This window comes from Fusarium vanettenii (assembly GCF_000151355.1).
Source record: "Fusarium vanettenii 77-13-4 chromosome 3 genomic scaffold NECHAsca_2_chr3_3_0, whole genome shotgun sequence".
Classification (NCBI taxonomy): domain Eukaryota; kingdom Fungi; phylum Ascomycota; class Sordariomycetes; order Hypocreales; family Nectriaceae; genus Fusarium; species Fusarium vanettenii.
The window spans coordinates 1,604,691-1,619,342 of NW_003315880.1; the positions used below are offsets into that span (position 1 = coordinate 1,604,691).

Sequence of the window (14,652 nt, forward strand, 5' to 3'; positions counted from 1 at the left end):
AATTCCACGCACGTACCGCCCGTTGAGGCTCTGAATAGACCAGCGCACGCACACGCCTGCGTACATGACAATAGCAGGCCCTGTCACCTGTTGGCCGTCAATCATGGACGGGAGGGGACACTGAGCAATGACTCCATTCCAGCCCGTTCATCCCGCCATCCGCACGCCATGTTCGGTGAAGGCGATGCGCCGATCCCAAAAGAGCGCCGGGGGGCTTGGTGAATCAAATCAAAACAGATTCATGGACAATGCGCATCCCGCCCCCTCGTCTATTCCGGTCCCGATGAGGCAACCGTCGAGAAGACTCGAAGCACGGATGAAACAATTAACATTAAAGCCTTCGCATTAGCGTCAGTGCGCTTCGTTCTTCGCTAGCAGTAAAGCGTCCGTTTTACCTTATACCATACGGTGCAGACACACCAGACGCATCTCAGCGCCGAGCGCAAACAAGTACCCCGTACGGCGTGATCGTCTTGTCAGAGATGCAAGGGCACGCTATGTCAGAAATGGCTGCAACAAGCGAACTTGGCATCCATGACACGAATCCATTCTTTGACACGCTGCTGCAACTCGTCATCACCCATTCCATCATGAAACGCCTTTGTTCCCCAAGTTTTCGGTGACCAAGGTGAGCTTCTTGCAACAAGGAAAGGAGCTTGGGACGCACTCGAGGTCAAGCAGGGAGGGCTCAGCTAGTGGTCCATGAACGCGCAGTGATTTGCCATGCCGAGCGGCGCAGTTGGCCATGGCTCCCGGCTATTGCGAGACCCGACGTGCTCTGTCGATCCTATCAAAGCTTTTTATATTCTCAAGCTGTGCAATGACTCGAAGCACCGCTTGAATCTGCAGTCTGCTCCAAGCTCTTCTCCAAACTTGGTTCCTGGTGCGGGCGCTTGCGCGAACTACGTCCATGATCGACATTCCGCTGCTGGATCAAAGGGACGAACCCTCATTGTAAGCCCAACAACACGCGTCGTGCGTGGTCCGACAGAGCGGGAACCAGTCTTTGACCGAGTCTTTTCTTGGGGGCTATTTCGGAGGTTGTTCTGATGCCCAACCCCTGTTGTAATGCCCGACCTGGCTCAGCTCGGCGTTGATCACTGCAGAGAATCGCCATCGCCCTCCCGTCTTCCTATGACGGTTCTGTTCTCGAATTCTCAACCTCACCACCACGCGCAAATTCACTCCATCTCGCGACACCTCGACCAACCGGGTCCGTGACCGCTGACCTGCTTTGTAGCAGGGCCAACCCTGGCTGCCCACCCAGTCCTCCCTCAGGGACGTGCTCCGAGTCGTTGACGGGCATTTCCGTGCAGCCCGTGAAACAACTGATGGAAGGCTTCCAGAAGCAGTGGAGTGAGTGACGTGGGCCCGCTGTAACATGCGTACTTCCAGGGCTGACATCTCCACACCAATCCAACGCAACCCAACACCAGCGCAGCACTGTGCTTTGCTTTGCTCGCTAGGTGATGGGGCCGGTGCAGGGGTGTCTATGGCCCGTGGCTGCCACGAGGGGTCTGGTCGATGTCGATGTCGGCATGTACCTTTGCTTCTGCTGCGATAAACTTTGGGCCTCTTTTATCATGTTCCCCAGATGTGACGCTAGAAGATGGAAAGGCGCTATCCTCTCGGGCTCTTTGGCTCTTGAGATCTGTTTAGGAACGTGCTTTCGATACTCGAGACCACAACACTCCTCTCCTCCCAGCTCTCGAGAAAGAATGGCTGGCCCCTCGCCTCACCTCACGACGCTACCCTCAGGTGAGGTGGGGGGATGCTCCGAGAGTGGACGACAATTCAAGGCAACCAATTTCATCAAAGCAACGAAGTAGTCAACGAATGGTCGGTCATGTGGGCGTGTGGCCTCCGCCTTTCTCTTACTCCGGCTCTTGTGTTGTCTGCTGCTGGGTTAATTTCCTTCAGCCTCTCCAATTGCTCCATGAGTGGACGGCTCTGGGGAGGGGCCTGGCCTGGGCTGAGATTGCCGTCGGTGCGGTTTGAGGACCGACGCATGCCTGCGCGTTCCCGCATCTGGTGCACAAGCAGCCTGTCTCAGCCTGTGACCGTTGTGTTGCGCCCGAGCTGAGAAAGACCGGTCCGGGAGCCTAGTTGGCTGTCTTGTTCAGGGGTTGAGAGAGAGGATCCCGCTCAACGACAACGGTCGCCACGGCCTGGTCCTGGGCAACGCAACACAACGGGGGAGTGGCTTGCTTGCTGGCAAACAGACGATGCTGCGCGGACACCTCACGGACAGGATCGCGCGTGCAACCTACCATGACCAGATATCACACCCCTACACCTACACCGTCCTTCACGTCTGCATCGGATCAGATTTCGGAGATGGATAGGCGGGAGTCGAGAGGCCTTGCTTCTCGACGGCATCCGAGCGATGCGGATAGGTGCCGATCAAGAAAGCATCGGCCAGCTGTTCAGGGACGTGCCATTTGAGGATGATGGTTCTTGTTCTGATGCCGATGTACAGATACTTGCTGATGGTTTCTAGATGGATGAGTAAAGCGCCGAGAAACACATAGACCTCGAGACCCGCTGCAACCCCGGTAATCTTCAACGCGCAGATCTGACATTCTCGACTTGCCTTTGCTTTTGGCGTCTTTTGGCATTCTGCCCTATGATAGGCAAGGCCGACGTCAACGGTCAGAGACGACAAGTCAGTCTAGTTGCCCAGATCCGATGCATCAAGTAATTAAACGCGGTCCGAGGAGCCCACAGAGGTCTCACCAGTACACGTTCTGCATGGCGCCAGAATATGAATTGCAGCTGTCAGAATCTAGCTGTTTCAATTTCCCATCCAGATCGATGAGATGCTCACAATTTTTTTACTTTTTTCTTTTCTTTTTCTTGTTACTTTTTTCCTCCGTCATCTCTACACTTGGCGATTTGGTGCTGCAAGATGGCGCGCCATCAACGACTACGGAGCACAGAACATTGCTTTGCTGGAGGCGGAGAGATCTGGGTGGGAAAAGGAAATCTCGTTTGCATCTCGTTGCATGCATCGTGGAGATTACGGGCGCACACTGACTGCACTCCATACATTCGTACGTCCGTCTGGCTGTATAACATGGATGATAGACCGCCCGCTCAGCGCCGCATCGCATCGGACCATGCACGGACTGAAGGCGGTCTGGAAGTTTTCGGGATGGATGACAAGCGCGGTCCCTCTGTGTGTCGCGTCTGATGGCTCTGACTGGGCTGATCTGATATTACGGGCCTCCTGTACGACCTGTGCTATGGAGCTGCGCGTGAGCCCCCCGGAGCTGGGGAAGCCAAGCCAGCCTTTTTTTTTTTCGGGCGCTTCGCTCGTTACCCGGGAACAAGGGCCAGAATTGTTCGAGACGGTCAAGAGGATGAGAGATTGTGTGGCAACAGTATCGTCTGAGCCAAGCCCTCCCACCGGTGTCGTTAAGCGCAAGTTTGAGTTGGCTGTTGGATCCATCTCGGGGACGCCATCATGAGACAAGGATGATCTGCCAGCACCCACATCGCCTACCCTATGTCTTCATGATTAACTTTGAGGTTGAACGAGGGAGTGGTTATGTCTGCCAGCTGGGTTGTTTGACGTATCTGCATCCTAACACTCACTTCAGCATTAAGGGCAACCCAAGTCTAAGTCTTGATAAAATATTCGGTGAAGAGCCAACAGAGACTTTACCAGATCTTTGATTATTCCTTCTTCTGCTGTAGAATGACTATCAAAAGACAATGACACCATATCGACAGCGATGAACGTTTAGCATGGGTATACCTAAGTAGGCAACTTCCCTTTGTACTATGTCGGGTAGATAGCCAATTTGGTATGCAAAAGGTCCATCCCCTCGAATGGCCGTTGCGTTGTTGATGGCATGAAAGCGACGGGCTGGGAGTCCTTAAACTGTCGTCCAGAAATCACTCGATATCGAAGGCACGGAGCATGATGCATCAAAACTGTTCAAACAGAATTCCGCTTACACAAGATGGAACTCAAATGCTATGGAAAACAACATCCCCCTCATACAGTAGTTAAACTGATATCATACCCAACATGTCATCCTCACCACCTAGGCTGGTCGCGTTCAACTCCAGGCGTGTCAAGTTCATGCTTGTCGCCAAACGGATCATCATCGTCCTCGTCGTCATCCATGTTGGTAACAACAGGAGCAGCGACTGGTCTCGGAGGCTGGGGAGGAGGGGGAGGAGGGGCCGAATGAGCGGGCTTAGACCTAGGAGCAGGTCTCGGAGGCGCGGCGTGTGTAGGAGAATGCGAGATGATCAACTCGGAAAGATCGGGGGGTTGCGAGCCTGTTGGTGACTGCGCGTTTGCGGCCTTAGCCATGGCTTCCTTGCCCTTTATAGTGGCCACTGCGAATAAAGTCAGACATAGGTTCCCTATGAGAGGCCTGGAAGGGGAGGCGTACTCCTGTATAGATGGGCCTGCTCGGCAAGCTCATCGTCCGAGTCACTGTCCGCGTCGATAGAGCGGTCGAACTGCTCAAACGACATGAGGGCGTGCACGAGTTCGTCGTTAGCATGCAGCAACCCACCCAGCCACTGCTCTTCTTCAACATGATGGATCTGGACATTGTCAGCTTCTCGACTCTGTCAAAGGATAGTGAGAACGCACATAACGAAGCACTTTTCGCCGGAGAAGCTTGCAAGCTTCGAATCGTTCCACGGCGGCCGGGTTCTCCGAGATACGTTCCACTTCGCGGTTGATGCTTTGAAGCGCATTCATCAAATTTGTCGCGGCAAAGGATGAGTCGGCAATGACCACCTTCATCGTCTCCTTTTCCGCCTCGAGGTTGAAGGGCTTCCGCTTCCCCTTGGCCTTGTCCTTTTCCTTCTTCTTGTCCTTTGAACCGCCGAAGAAAGAACCGGATCCAGAGGAAGACTTGGTGTGGGCATGGCTAAAAGACTCGGCGGCTGTGGGCGGCGCATGGGATGAACTAGCAGCCTGTCGAGCTGCCTTGGCAGCTTCCTCCTGCTCGTCGTCGACAAAGGGGTTCTCCTCGGTTTCCCTAAGAACCTTGGACCTCTCCTGAGTGACGGCTTGCTTCCTCTTGGGCAGTTCCTAGTACAGTCAGTATCGTGTCCATTCGGTCGTAGGGTATTACTTACCTTGTGAAGTCTTGCGATCTTATCCAGACCTGGGGTCCCAGCATATTGCGTCCATCCTCGGAAAAGCTCTCTGCACTTGTTCCTCACGGCGATATCAGACAGCTGGGATGTGCCACACACACGCAGTCGCTCGAGAAGTGGTTCATCGACAAAGGTGCGCTGGAACCTCTCGCCAGCGTTCTGGATGAGGCCGTCAAGGATGACAAGGGCGCGGATTTGGCGATGAACGTTTCCATACTTGAGCTTCTTGCGGATAGCGCGGGCTGCCTCTCCTGGGCCGGAAGCTTGTAGCTTGATGACCTCGACGAGCTCGGGAATGCCGCTGAGATCCTCCTCCTCGTATGACTCGGAGGTAAGGTTCTCGATGGTGACGGTTACCGCCGAATAGGGTTTCTATGAGTCTTAGTTATGAGACTCAAACAGAGTAGCATGGGCATCTTGGGTTGGGAGTAAATGACTCATGAGAGATGTCATGAGCTGATGGGGTGTAGGGCTGAAAGACAAGACTGCGCGGGGTGTAGAAGCATATCATACCTGTTGGAACATGTTGGCGACAAGTTATGAAGCTAAACTGCGTCTGTGTTCTCTTGTTTGGGCCTTGTACAGTAGTGGGATGCAGACTCCCAGGATGATGCTATCCTGTGTTGCTGGGATAGCTCTTGGGAGCTGTCTGGATGCCCGATCGAGAGCGACCGAGGCTGAAGCCAGATAGGGCAAGTCTTGAAAGCGCGCTAGGTTTCGATGAGACGTCTACGCAGGCGCAAGAGTGCACTGTAGTGAGAAGCCTTGATGTCGAAAGAGAGTCTTATCGTAAAAAGCTCAGATGGGAGCAATAGTAAGGTAAGTAGTCAGGCGCACAATGAGGTCCTAGCCAAGGCAAGCACGATACACCTGGAAGGTAGGTAGGTATGGTGGGGTTGCAAGAGCGCGGTCCGTGACGCGGGGCTTCCTTCCAATTTCGGTGGAGCTGTGTCGTCACTGTCAAGGTCAGCCGAGAAAGGTGACCTTGAATGGAGCCAGGGTCTGTAAGAGAGGCTGTGAAACAGACGTCAAACTATTGAAGGACTGTTTGTGGACAGACTCGGAGTAAGCTGCAACAGAAACATGCCCATCACAATATGGTGTGACCTTGGATAGATCGTCATTTACACTGTATGTATATGTACACTCCTGAGTCTTGACATTTGGGAGTTGACAAGGGTCGTATGTAGATGGGTCTCTTATCGTATATCGTGAAGCTACCTACAATATGGTATGAGTATCATTCCACTCCATGCCAACAGTCAAAACAGCTCAGTATAGTAGATAGTATATAAAAATGGACACAATTTCATCAGAGCTACAATCAAGCACATATTATCGATTTATCTAGGTGTGTCGCAACGTCTAAGCAAGGGCGTCTTGATTCATGACAAGGTGAACTTGACACACCGTTCTTGGTTTGGCTTACCCGCCACAAGCCCCAAGAATATGAGTCAAGCAAGAAACAGCATATAAAACTCTTTCATTCAAATCAATCCCATCGTAATTCTACCTCAAACATACCAACTTCATCACCAATTCGCATCTCGGAACCCGCCGAATCTACCCTAGACCCTCCGTGATCGCACCCTGGGCTGGCTTTCTCCAATCGCCCCTCCCCCGCCCCCGCCATCCCACCTACGAATTTTGACAGCAGAAGGCGTTATCGCGGCTTTGTGACTCACCAACACCTCGATACCATTCATCCTTCGACCCGGAACCTCTCCTTTCTCTATTCGAGTCGGTGCATCATTTAGCTGCGACTTCAATCATGGGTTCCAAAGCCCCCATTCTCCCCGAAGAGGGCAAGCGCAACATCCTCATCACCAGCGCCTTGCCCTACGTGAACAACATCCCCCACCTGGGCAACATCATCGGCAGTGTCCTGTCGGCCGACGTTTTTGCTCGCTACTGCAGAGCCCGCGGTCACAACACTATCTACATCTGCGGCTCCGACGAGTACGGTACCGCTACCGAGACCAAGGCCTTGGAGGAGGGCCTCTCCCCCGCCGACCTGTGCGCCAAGTACCACGCCCTTCACAAGGGAGTCTACGACTGGTTCCGAATCGACTTTGACATCTTCGGGCGAACACCGACCGACCAACAGACCCAGATTGTCCAGCAGATCTTTTCTGATCTCTGGAAGAACGGCCTCATCGAGGAGCGCGAGACTACACAGCCATTCTGCGCCGACCCCGCCCACTGCAAGTTCCTTGCTGATCGTTTCGTCGAGGGAGAGTGCAGCATCTGCCACGATCTTGGTGCTCGCGGAGACCAATGTGATGCCTGCGGTGGACTTTTGGACCCTTTCGAGCCCGAACGTGAGCCCAGCAACGACGACGACGACCATGTTGAGGCCAAGGCGACTGGTTGGCTGATTAACCCCCGATGCAAGGTCGACGGTACCGCCCCCGAGAAGCGGAGAACCAAGCACCTCTACCTGCGCCTGGACGCTATTAAGGATCTGCTCGTCCCATGGTTCCACAAGAGCAGCAAGGAGGGCGACTGGAGCGCAAACTGTATCTCTATCACCCAGGCATGGATCGACAAAGGTCTGCTCCCCCGTGGCATCACCCGAGATCTCAAGTGGGGTGTTCCTATCCCCAAGGGTCTTGATGGACTCAGCGACGAGGAGTACGCCGAGAAGGTCTTTTATGTCTGGTTCGATGCCTGCATTGGCTACGTCTCGATTACCAAGAACTTGACAGACCCTGGCAACCTGGACGGTACCAACTGGGAGAAGTGGTGGAAGAACCCCGAGAACGTCAAGCTCTACCAGTTCATGGGCAAGGACAATGTGCCGTAAGTAACTCCTAAGGACGGGATTTAGGATCAATGGAGACAGCGACTAACATGACCCCAGCTTCCACACCATCATCTTCCCTGCCTCTCAGCTTGGAACCGGAGAGAACTGGACCAAGGTCCACAAGATGTCGACGACTGAGTACCTGAACTACGAGGGTGGCAAGTTCAGCAAGTCCCGCGGTGTCGGTGTGTTTGGCAACACTGCCAAGGAGACTGGCGTTGACCCCGATGTCTGGCGATACTACCTTCTGTCGAGACGGCCCGAGACAGCCGATTCCGAGTTCAAGTGGCCAGAGTTTATTGACGCCAACAACAACGACCTCCTCAAGAACCTGGGTAACCTGAACCAGCGAATCCTCAAGTTCTGTCAGGCCAAGCTGGATGGTGTTGTGCCTGACTACACCAAGTACACGGACGAGCGTCTGGAGGCGCACAAGAAGGAGGTCAACGAGGCTCTGCAGACCTACATCACCCAGTTTGATGCCATCAAGCTTCGTGCTGGCCTCGCTACCGTTATGCACATCTCTGCTCTCGGAAACAAGCTTCTGCAGGACAGCAAGCTCAACAACCAGCTCCTGGCTGAGGAGCCGGACCGCTGCGCCGCCGTCATCGGTCTTGGAATCAACCACCTTCAACTCCTCGCTAGCATCATCCACCCTTACATGCCCTCTACTGGTGAGGCCATCCTCGAGCAGATCGGCAGCCCAGGTCTCATTTCGATCCCCGAAACCTGGACCGGTGACCTTATCAAGCCGGGTCAGAAGATTGGTGAGCCCAAGCTCCTCTTTACTCAGATCCCCGCGTCCAAACTCGATGAGTGGCGTGAGGCTTTTGGTGGTGAGGAGATCAAGAAGCAGAAGGCCCTCGAGGCGGAAAAGGCCGCGGCCAAGAAGGCTGCCAAGGAGAAGAAGAAGCAGAAGAAGCTCGCTATCCGTGCTGCTGAGAAGGAGGGCTCAGCCTCTACTGAGAAGCCTGTCGAGGCCTCGGCTGTCGACCTGCTCCCCGACAACAAGCCTGAAGAGAAGTAGAGGAATTTACCATGAATCTGAGACGGCGTTGTTTTATGAATTTTGAGAATGAAAAAGTTGGATGGCGCGGGTTGTTGTGGCGTGCAGAGACATGATGGCATAGAATTCAACATGACTCTTTGAGATGGGTATCGATGGGAGTTGGTGAAGTGTAGAGTAGATTCTCGAATCAACTGACGAGAAATAACTAGATGAGCTAGAAAGCTTGCTAGATGAATGTACAATGACGTGTTAACGGGTATCTTTGTCTGTCGTACCTCATAGCTTTACCCCAGCTTGTCCTGTGCTCATGATACCGGCTGTCTGGGTGCCCTGAGGGTACTCATCATCCTTTCTGTATAGGTAGCAGATTAGTCGTTTAAGCACCCCATCGTAAGAAGCAAAACAAGCCGGAACACACTGGCTGAACTACGCCCATACTGCCGAGGATGCATTGGAAGCAAACACGGCTTGAGCCAGGCCTCCTCCCCCGTCGTATCCAAAAGCTCCCCGATTGAAGGTTCCAATGGTCCCTGCTTGTCTCTGACGGGTCGACAGTGAAAAAGGTCCGGTCTAGTGAGTCTTGAAAGGAATTGAATTCCTGATATGTGAATCTTTATTGGTTGGTGTTGGTATATGTAAGTCAAAATGCAAAATGCCCCGTCGACTGGTTGATGTCGATAACCTGTTTTTTATATTGTTCAAAATCCCCGAAAACTCCCTTTCGCCTGTTGAGAGGCGCCCGGCCTGTTGAAAGGCGTAGCTTTCATGTTCAAACCCGTCGCCGAAAGTGCGCGCTGGCTGATGCATCTAGACTCTTTGCGTGTAGGTCTTGTGCGTCGGCGGAACGTGTATAGTCTCGTTCCGCCATATATAACATTCGTGGTCGGATAGATTCAAGGCGAGCTGTTTAGTTCGACTTCTTGCCGGCAGCACGCTCACGCTCACGCTTGGCGTAGATACCGGAAGTGAAGGGGTCCTCGTACAGCAGGGCGATCTTGTAGACGATGTACACCCAGACAGTGAGTAGGATACCGGCAGGCTTGCCAAAGTACAGGGCGGTAGCAAGGAAGCTCATGGTGGAGCCCGTGTACATGGGAGAGCTGGTCACGTTGAAAGGGAAACCCGTCACCATCTCGTCCATGAGGATGCCAAAGTAGTCACCCAAGAAGGTGCCAGTGATGCCGAGGCGCCAGGTGGAGGTGACGACCAGGACGTTGCCGACGGCAAAGAGGGTGAGGGCGGCAGCTTGGACGTAGACACTATCGAGGAGAGGATGCGAGGGCTGCTCAGCGATGGCGCTCTTGTAGATGTAGTCGCGGACCATGCCGAGGGAGAAGATGGTGGCGGCAAGGGCATAGCATCCGACCTTGGAGTTTCCACCAAAGAGCTTTGTTAGGAGCTTGTTGTGGTATTCTTAACGGTACGAGGGTCAGTCGACGACATGGGCTAAGCTGCGAGCTTGTCTTTGTCTCACCTTGGCGGGCGACGATGCTTGACACGACGGTTAGTATTCATGGCATCACGCAGAGACGACGAGAAACTCACTTCCAAAAGAGGGGATTGAAGGCAATGGAGGACGCAGACACTGAAGAGCAGCAACGGAAAAACCCAGAGTCAGACACGATCCAATTGATTGATTGACAATTGAGGGAGGGACAGATTTCTCTCTCAAGGCCAGCTGGCAAGACTTACCCAACAAGCTCTGCTTGCTAAGGTCGACGTATTCGACGAGCTCGTTCACAAAGGAAGCCATGATGAAGCAGCAGGTTCACACACAAAACAGAGAGTCACGGGCTCTTGAATCGGTCCTTAAGGAGAGTAGGAGATGATGTTGTTCCTACAGAATGGACGGTGAGTGAAAGAGTAAAGGACAAAGAAGGTGCGCTGTCACATGGAAGAAAGTAGAAAGCGGGAGACCCGCGTCATAATTAAAAGGCAGGCGCTGGGAGAGGCCTGGACCCTCAGGCTTCATCCCCACTGTACCGGGCCCGTTATGGTCCCGTTATGGGGGGCTGAGGTCGGCTTAATGGGGCCTTTGATGGGGTCACCGCACCCGGAGCTCGAGATCCACTCCTCCACCAAACATCCATTCCCCGCAGATTCTCACCTACTCTTCAGCCTGGCTGCTCACGCGGGCAACGAGTGTATGCATCTCAACTCCCATCTATTTCTCCTTCACAACGAAAAGCTGATGTATTTACATCTCTATCGACATTTGCCGAGCCATGCCCATACGCTATCTGGCGGCTTCAAGCCATGCCGTGCCGTCTGTTCCAAACGCCGTCCTGGAAACGCCCAAATAAAAAAAAAGTCTCAACAATGGAATCCGTCATTATCATCCATCCCATCTGAGCCGACAGCTGTGCTCCGTCATATGTACCACAGGCATCACCAAAGAACAAGGCCGGTAGCTTTCACTTCCTGTTCCTCGTCTTCTTGCCCGTTGTCTGGGTATCTTCTTCCTCTTCATCCTGGCCCTTCTTCAGATCTTCTGTCAGGCCCCATTCTTCCTTGTCATACCAGTCCTCACCGTCCGACATGTCCCGGTTGGCCCCTGAATGAGCCTCAGCCTTGGACCAGTGAAGGACACTCTTGCGCAGTTGGTCGGCCTTGAGGAGACCCAAGAACAGTCTTCTTGCCCCCCGACAAACCTCCTCCTGCTTCTGCACATATAGAGCAAGCAGTCTTCGGATATCTTCGGCTTCTTGTTCAGGCAACAGTATGTCGCGGTCTGGTTTTGCCCCTGATGGAGCAATGAACATGGGATGCACAAACGTTGGGTCCTGTCCTCCTGAGGCCATCGAGATATCTTGTGCGATAGCCTCGGCTAGTTCGTTTTGGCGACGAGTGTCGTCTGCCGCAGCCGTCGGCGCTGGACCTGGACCGACTTCCTTGCCCTTATTAACATGCTGGTCCACGCCGTTTTCTGGCCCGCCCTTCGAGGGTCCCGATGCATTGGCCTTGTCGACTGGCTCCTGACCCTCGTTCTGCGCCTCGGAACTTGGCACTGCTCCATCTTTTTCGACGGTTTCTGTTGTCTCGCCCTTGTCGTCCTTGGCATTGTCTAGGTGCGAGTCATCAGCACCAACGGTTTCAGCGTCCGTCATAGTGATATCCGCATCTTCTGCTGCGTCCTTGTCGGAAACCTGTCCGTCGCCAGTCACGTCCGGTACAGGATCTGCGGGCGGGATGCCATTTTCTTGGGTGCCACCGTTGGTAAGTTGTGGTTGTGCTTTGGAGAGGCTTAATAGGTGACGCGCAACGTGGTCGTCTGTGTAGAGCTCGATATCCGAAGGTCGTACCATCATGGAGCATGGTACCCAGGTATAGTCGCCGCACAACGCGGTTAGGAGGTGTCTCACTTGCCACAGGGAACGGTTTTCCTTGCGCATGATGTCGCAACTTTGGTCGACAAGCTTGGTTAGGGTCTTGGATGTGAAGGGTTTCGAGAGGGTTGGATGTGTCGGCAAATCGGTCGATGCAGTGAGTGGAGCGAGAATGTCTGGTCCTGTTAGCTTTGTTGTTGACTGGTCCGACTGCTGACATACTCTCTATTTGGATATTGGCGTAGGGGTTCACTTCTGCCGCAGCAGCCTCGGCTTCTTGAATGCGGTCCTCATCCTCCTCGTCGCTTTCCACTTCGTATCCATCCTCATCGATCAAGGGTGGGTTGCGATGAATAATCGGTCGTCGAACGCCAGCATATTCGACATACTGTTCGGGTCAGTCAGACTTTATCGGGAACGAATCGCGACGGTAACGGACCTCTCGATATGAGCTTGGGCCGTTGGTAGGGACCAATTGCCCTTGATGGGCAAATCGCGCTCGCTTCTGAAGCTTGTGGCCGCGATTGCTGTAGCTCTCGATCTCGGAATCGGAGTCGGACTCTGTCAGGCGGGCGTGGTCAGTTGCGAGACTCGTAGACGCGACAGGCGCATGGGAGTTTGCGCACCATAAGCTGTCCGCTTAAAGGCCTTTTTCATGCCAGCTATGGTCTCGGCGAAGAGGACCTGCTGCGACGCCATGGCGGGCGAAGGCAGGATTGACGATGGGACCGAGGGGGAAACTTGTTGTGGGCGGAGGGAACGACGAGGGCCGAGGAGGTTTCTGGCGGGTTATGACGAGGTGAGAGGGTGTAGAATGGTACTGATGGTCCCTGATGCCGAGGGGACCTTCAATACTAAAAGACGAATCGAGTTCGCGTCGAAAAGTTGAACAAATGCAATTTTGCTAGAAACGTGCTGTGACGGCGAGGAGAAGCTGGAGCGAGAAGCGAGGCTGCCCGCCTTCCCGTAGCCCATGACCACATTTCCGAGCGCGGTCCGCCATGATTGGTCAGTCATCGGATGTTTATTCGGCCGACGCCGATGCGATAGCAGATAAGCCCACATCCCACTTACACAATTTTGGTTATGCACTTTGTGCAGGCCATTGTGAATGCTCGTGTAAGTGGTGAACTGACCCCGTCTCTGCATGGTCTCTCCTTGGAATCTTAGCCATCATATTGAAAAATTGGATACCAGTGCCATGTTTTTTATGGTTTAATTCTCAATCACACCCTCTGTGCGGGTTTGGTGTCTGTATATTCTCTTGGTGGGTGGAGGAATATGCCCTGTTGTTATGCTTCAAATAAGAAACGCATAATGTATGTGATTCAAACTGCCAACTTACTGTGTTATCTGTCACTCTAAAGCTTTGTTGTTGTAACAGTTTGATAATGGGGAGTAGAGATGGATTGCTGCTTGTCTGTTGTTTTGTTTGGCATTGGGCATCATACCACAGCTACGGCTATCGAGATAATTGAACATCAGTCATGGGAGAATGCGTTTGCACCAAACAGGCCTTACTGTTTTCAAGTTTTCATTTTTACAATTAACGCGCGAGTTTTTCAGGTAGTGATTCACTGCCACTTCGCATCTATAAATTCTCCCCTTCCCTCCCCTTTCTCTTCTCAACAACCTCACCCTCTTCATCACCATTTGCACCTCCCCCTGATTATACTAGAACACGTCCTGCTCTACCTAGATGTTTATATACTATATTCGAGACACTCAGGCCAAGCTCAAAGAACCCCGCCGCTTAACTTGTCTTGCCACGACCTCAGTCGACGAAACGCCCCAACAAGTACGATTGGGGCCCGATCTCAATGTTGATTTGCGTCCCCAAATTCCTCATGACCATATCGAATCTCAAGTACAAACAGGCGAAGCGACTTGGGACAGGAAGGGCGGGGACATTGTCCGATTGGCAGAGGATGGCACCTTAAAGCGCTTCCGAGAAGAGATCGCCATCCAGCATCCCGATGCAGAAAAGATCAAATTCGAGTCCGACGAAGAGAAAGGGCTCGAGAAATATATATAAACCGACAATGGGACCGAAGCCGGAGGTAGCAGGTGCATGGATGAAGCTGTCATGGATAATATCCTGAACTGCATCCAAGGCCTTCCCAACGTGCCGATGTCTGGGTGACCTCGAGGAGTACCTCGCCTCAGAACCAACTCCGAGGTTTCTCGCGACCTAGGGATATATTTACACCCTACGGGAGAGGGTGTTCTCTCCTTTGGAATCCGCCCTGTATCCGTCGATGGCAACAACTTCACTGGCACCATCGATGGCCTTATTCGGGTCTTGCTCGTGGGGGCAGACTTTCTCCCGTCTGGGGATTTCGAGTCGTGTCCCTACGACAGGAAGCAAATCTTTGAAAAGT

General features: G+C 53.2%; 4 protein-coding genes across 4 annotated transcripts; 1 reads left to right on the forward strand and 3 right to left on the reverse strand.

Moving 5' to 3' along the window:
* Positions 1-4,045: 4,045 nt before the first annotated feature.
* NECHADRAFT_77760 (uncharacterized protein) lies at positions 4,046-5,655 on the reverse strand (the record flags this gene model as incomplete). The annotated part of the gene is made up of 5 exons (XM_003053058.1): positions 4,046-4,353; positions 4,410-4,566; positions 4,616-5,062; positions 5,110-5,502; positions 5,644-5,655. 5 exons carry the CDS (start codon positions 5,653-5,655, stop codon positions 4,046-4,048), a joined length of 1,317 nt encoding a protein of 438 aa, XP_003053104.1.
* A 1,246-nt stretch (positions 5,656-6,901) lies between these two features.
* NECHADRAFT_67357 (uncharacterized protein) lies at positions 6,902-9,203 on the forward strand (the record flags this gene model as incomplete). The annotated part of the gene is made up of 2 exons (XM_003052549.1): positions 6,902-7,932; positions 7,994-9,203. The coding sequence occupies 2 exons, from the start codon at positions 6,902-6,904 to the stop codon at positions 8,961-8,963; spliced, it is 2,001 nt and encodes a 666-aa protein (XP_003052595.1). The 3' UTR covers positions 8,964-9,203.
* Positions 9,204-9,542: 339 nt separating this feature from the next.
* On the reverse strand, positions 9,543-10,783 carry NECHADRAFT_103763 (uncharacterized protein). Its single transcript, XM_003053059.1, has 5 exons — positions 10,638-10,783; positions 10,491-10,530; positions 10,420-10,436; positions 9,885-10,358; positions 9,543-9,705 (listed from the first exon to the last, which is right to left on the reverse strand). The coding sequence occupies exons 1-5, from the start codon at positions 10,696-10,698 to the stop codon at positions 9,644-9,646; spliced, it is 654 nt and encodes a 217-aa protein (XP_003053105.1). The 5' UTR covers positions 10,699-10,783; the 3' UTR covers positions 9,543-9,643.
* Positions 10,784-11,121: 338 nt separating this feature from the next.
* NECHADRAFT_99636 (uncharacterized protein) lies at positions 11,122-13,186 on the reverse strand. Its single transcript, XM_003053060.1, has 4 exons — positions 12,898-13,186; positions 12,711-12,832; positions 12,494-12,659; positions 11,122-12,453 (listed from the first exon to the last, which is right to left on the reverse strand). The coding sequence occupies exons 1-4, from the start codon at positions 12,968-12,970 to the stop codon at positions 11,360-11,362; spliced, it is 1,455 nt and encodes a 484-aa protein (XP_003053106.1). The 5' UTR covers positions 12,971-13,186; the 3' UTR covers positions 11,122-11,359.
* Between the last annotated feature and the right edge of the window lie 1,466 nt (positions 13,187-14,652).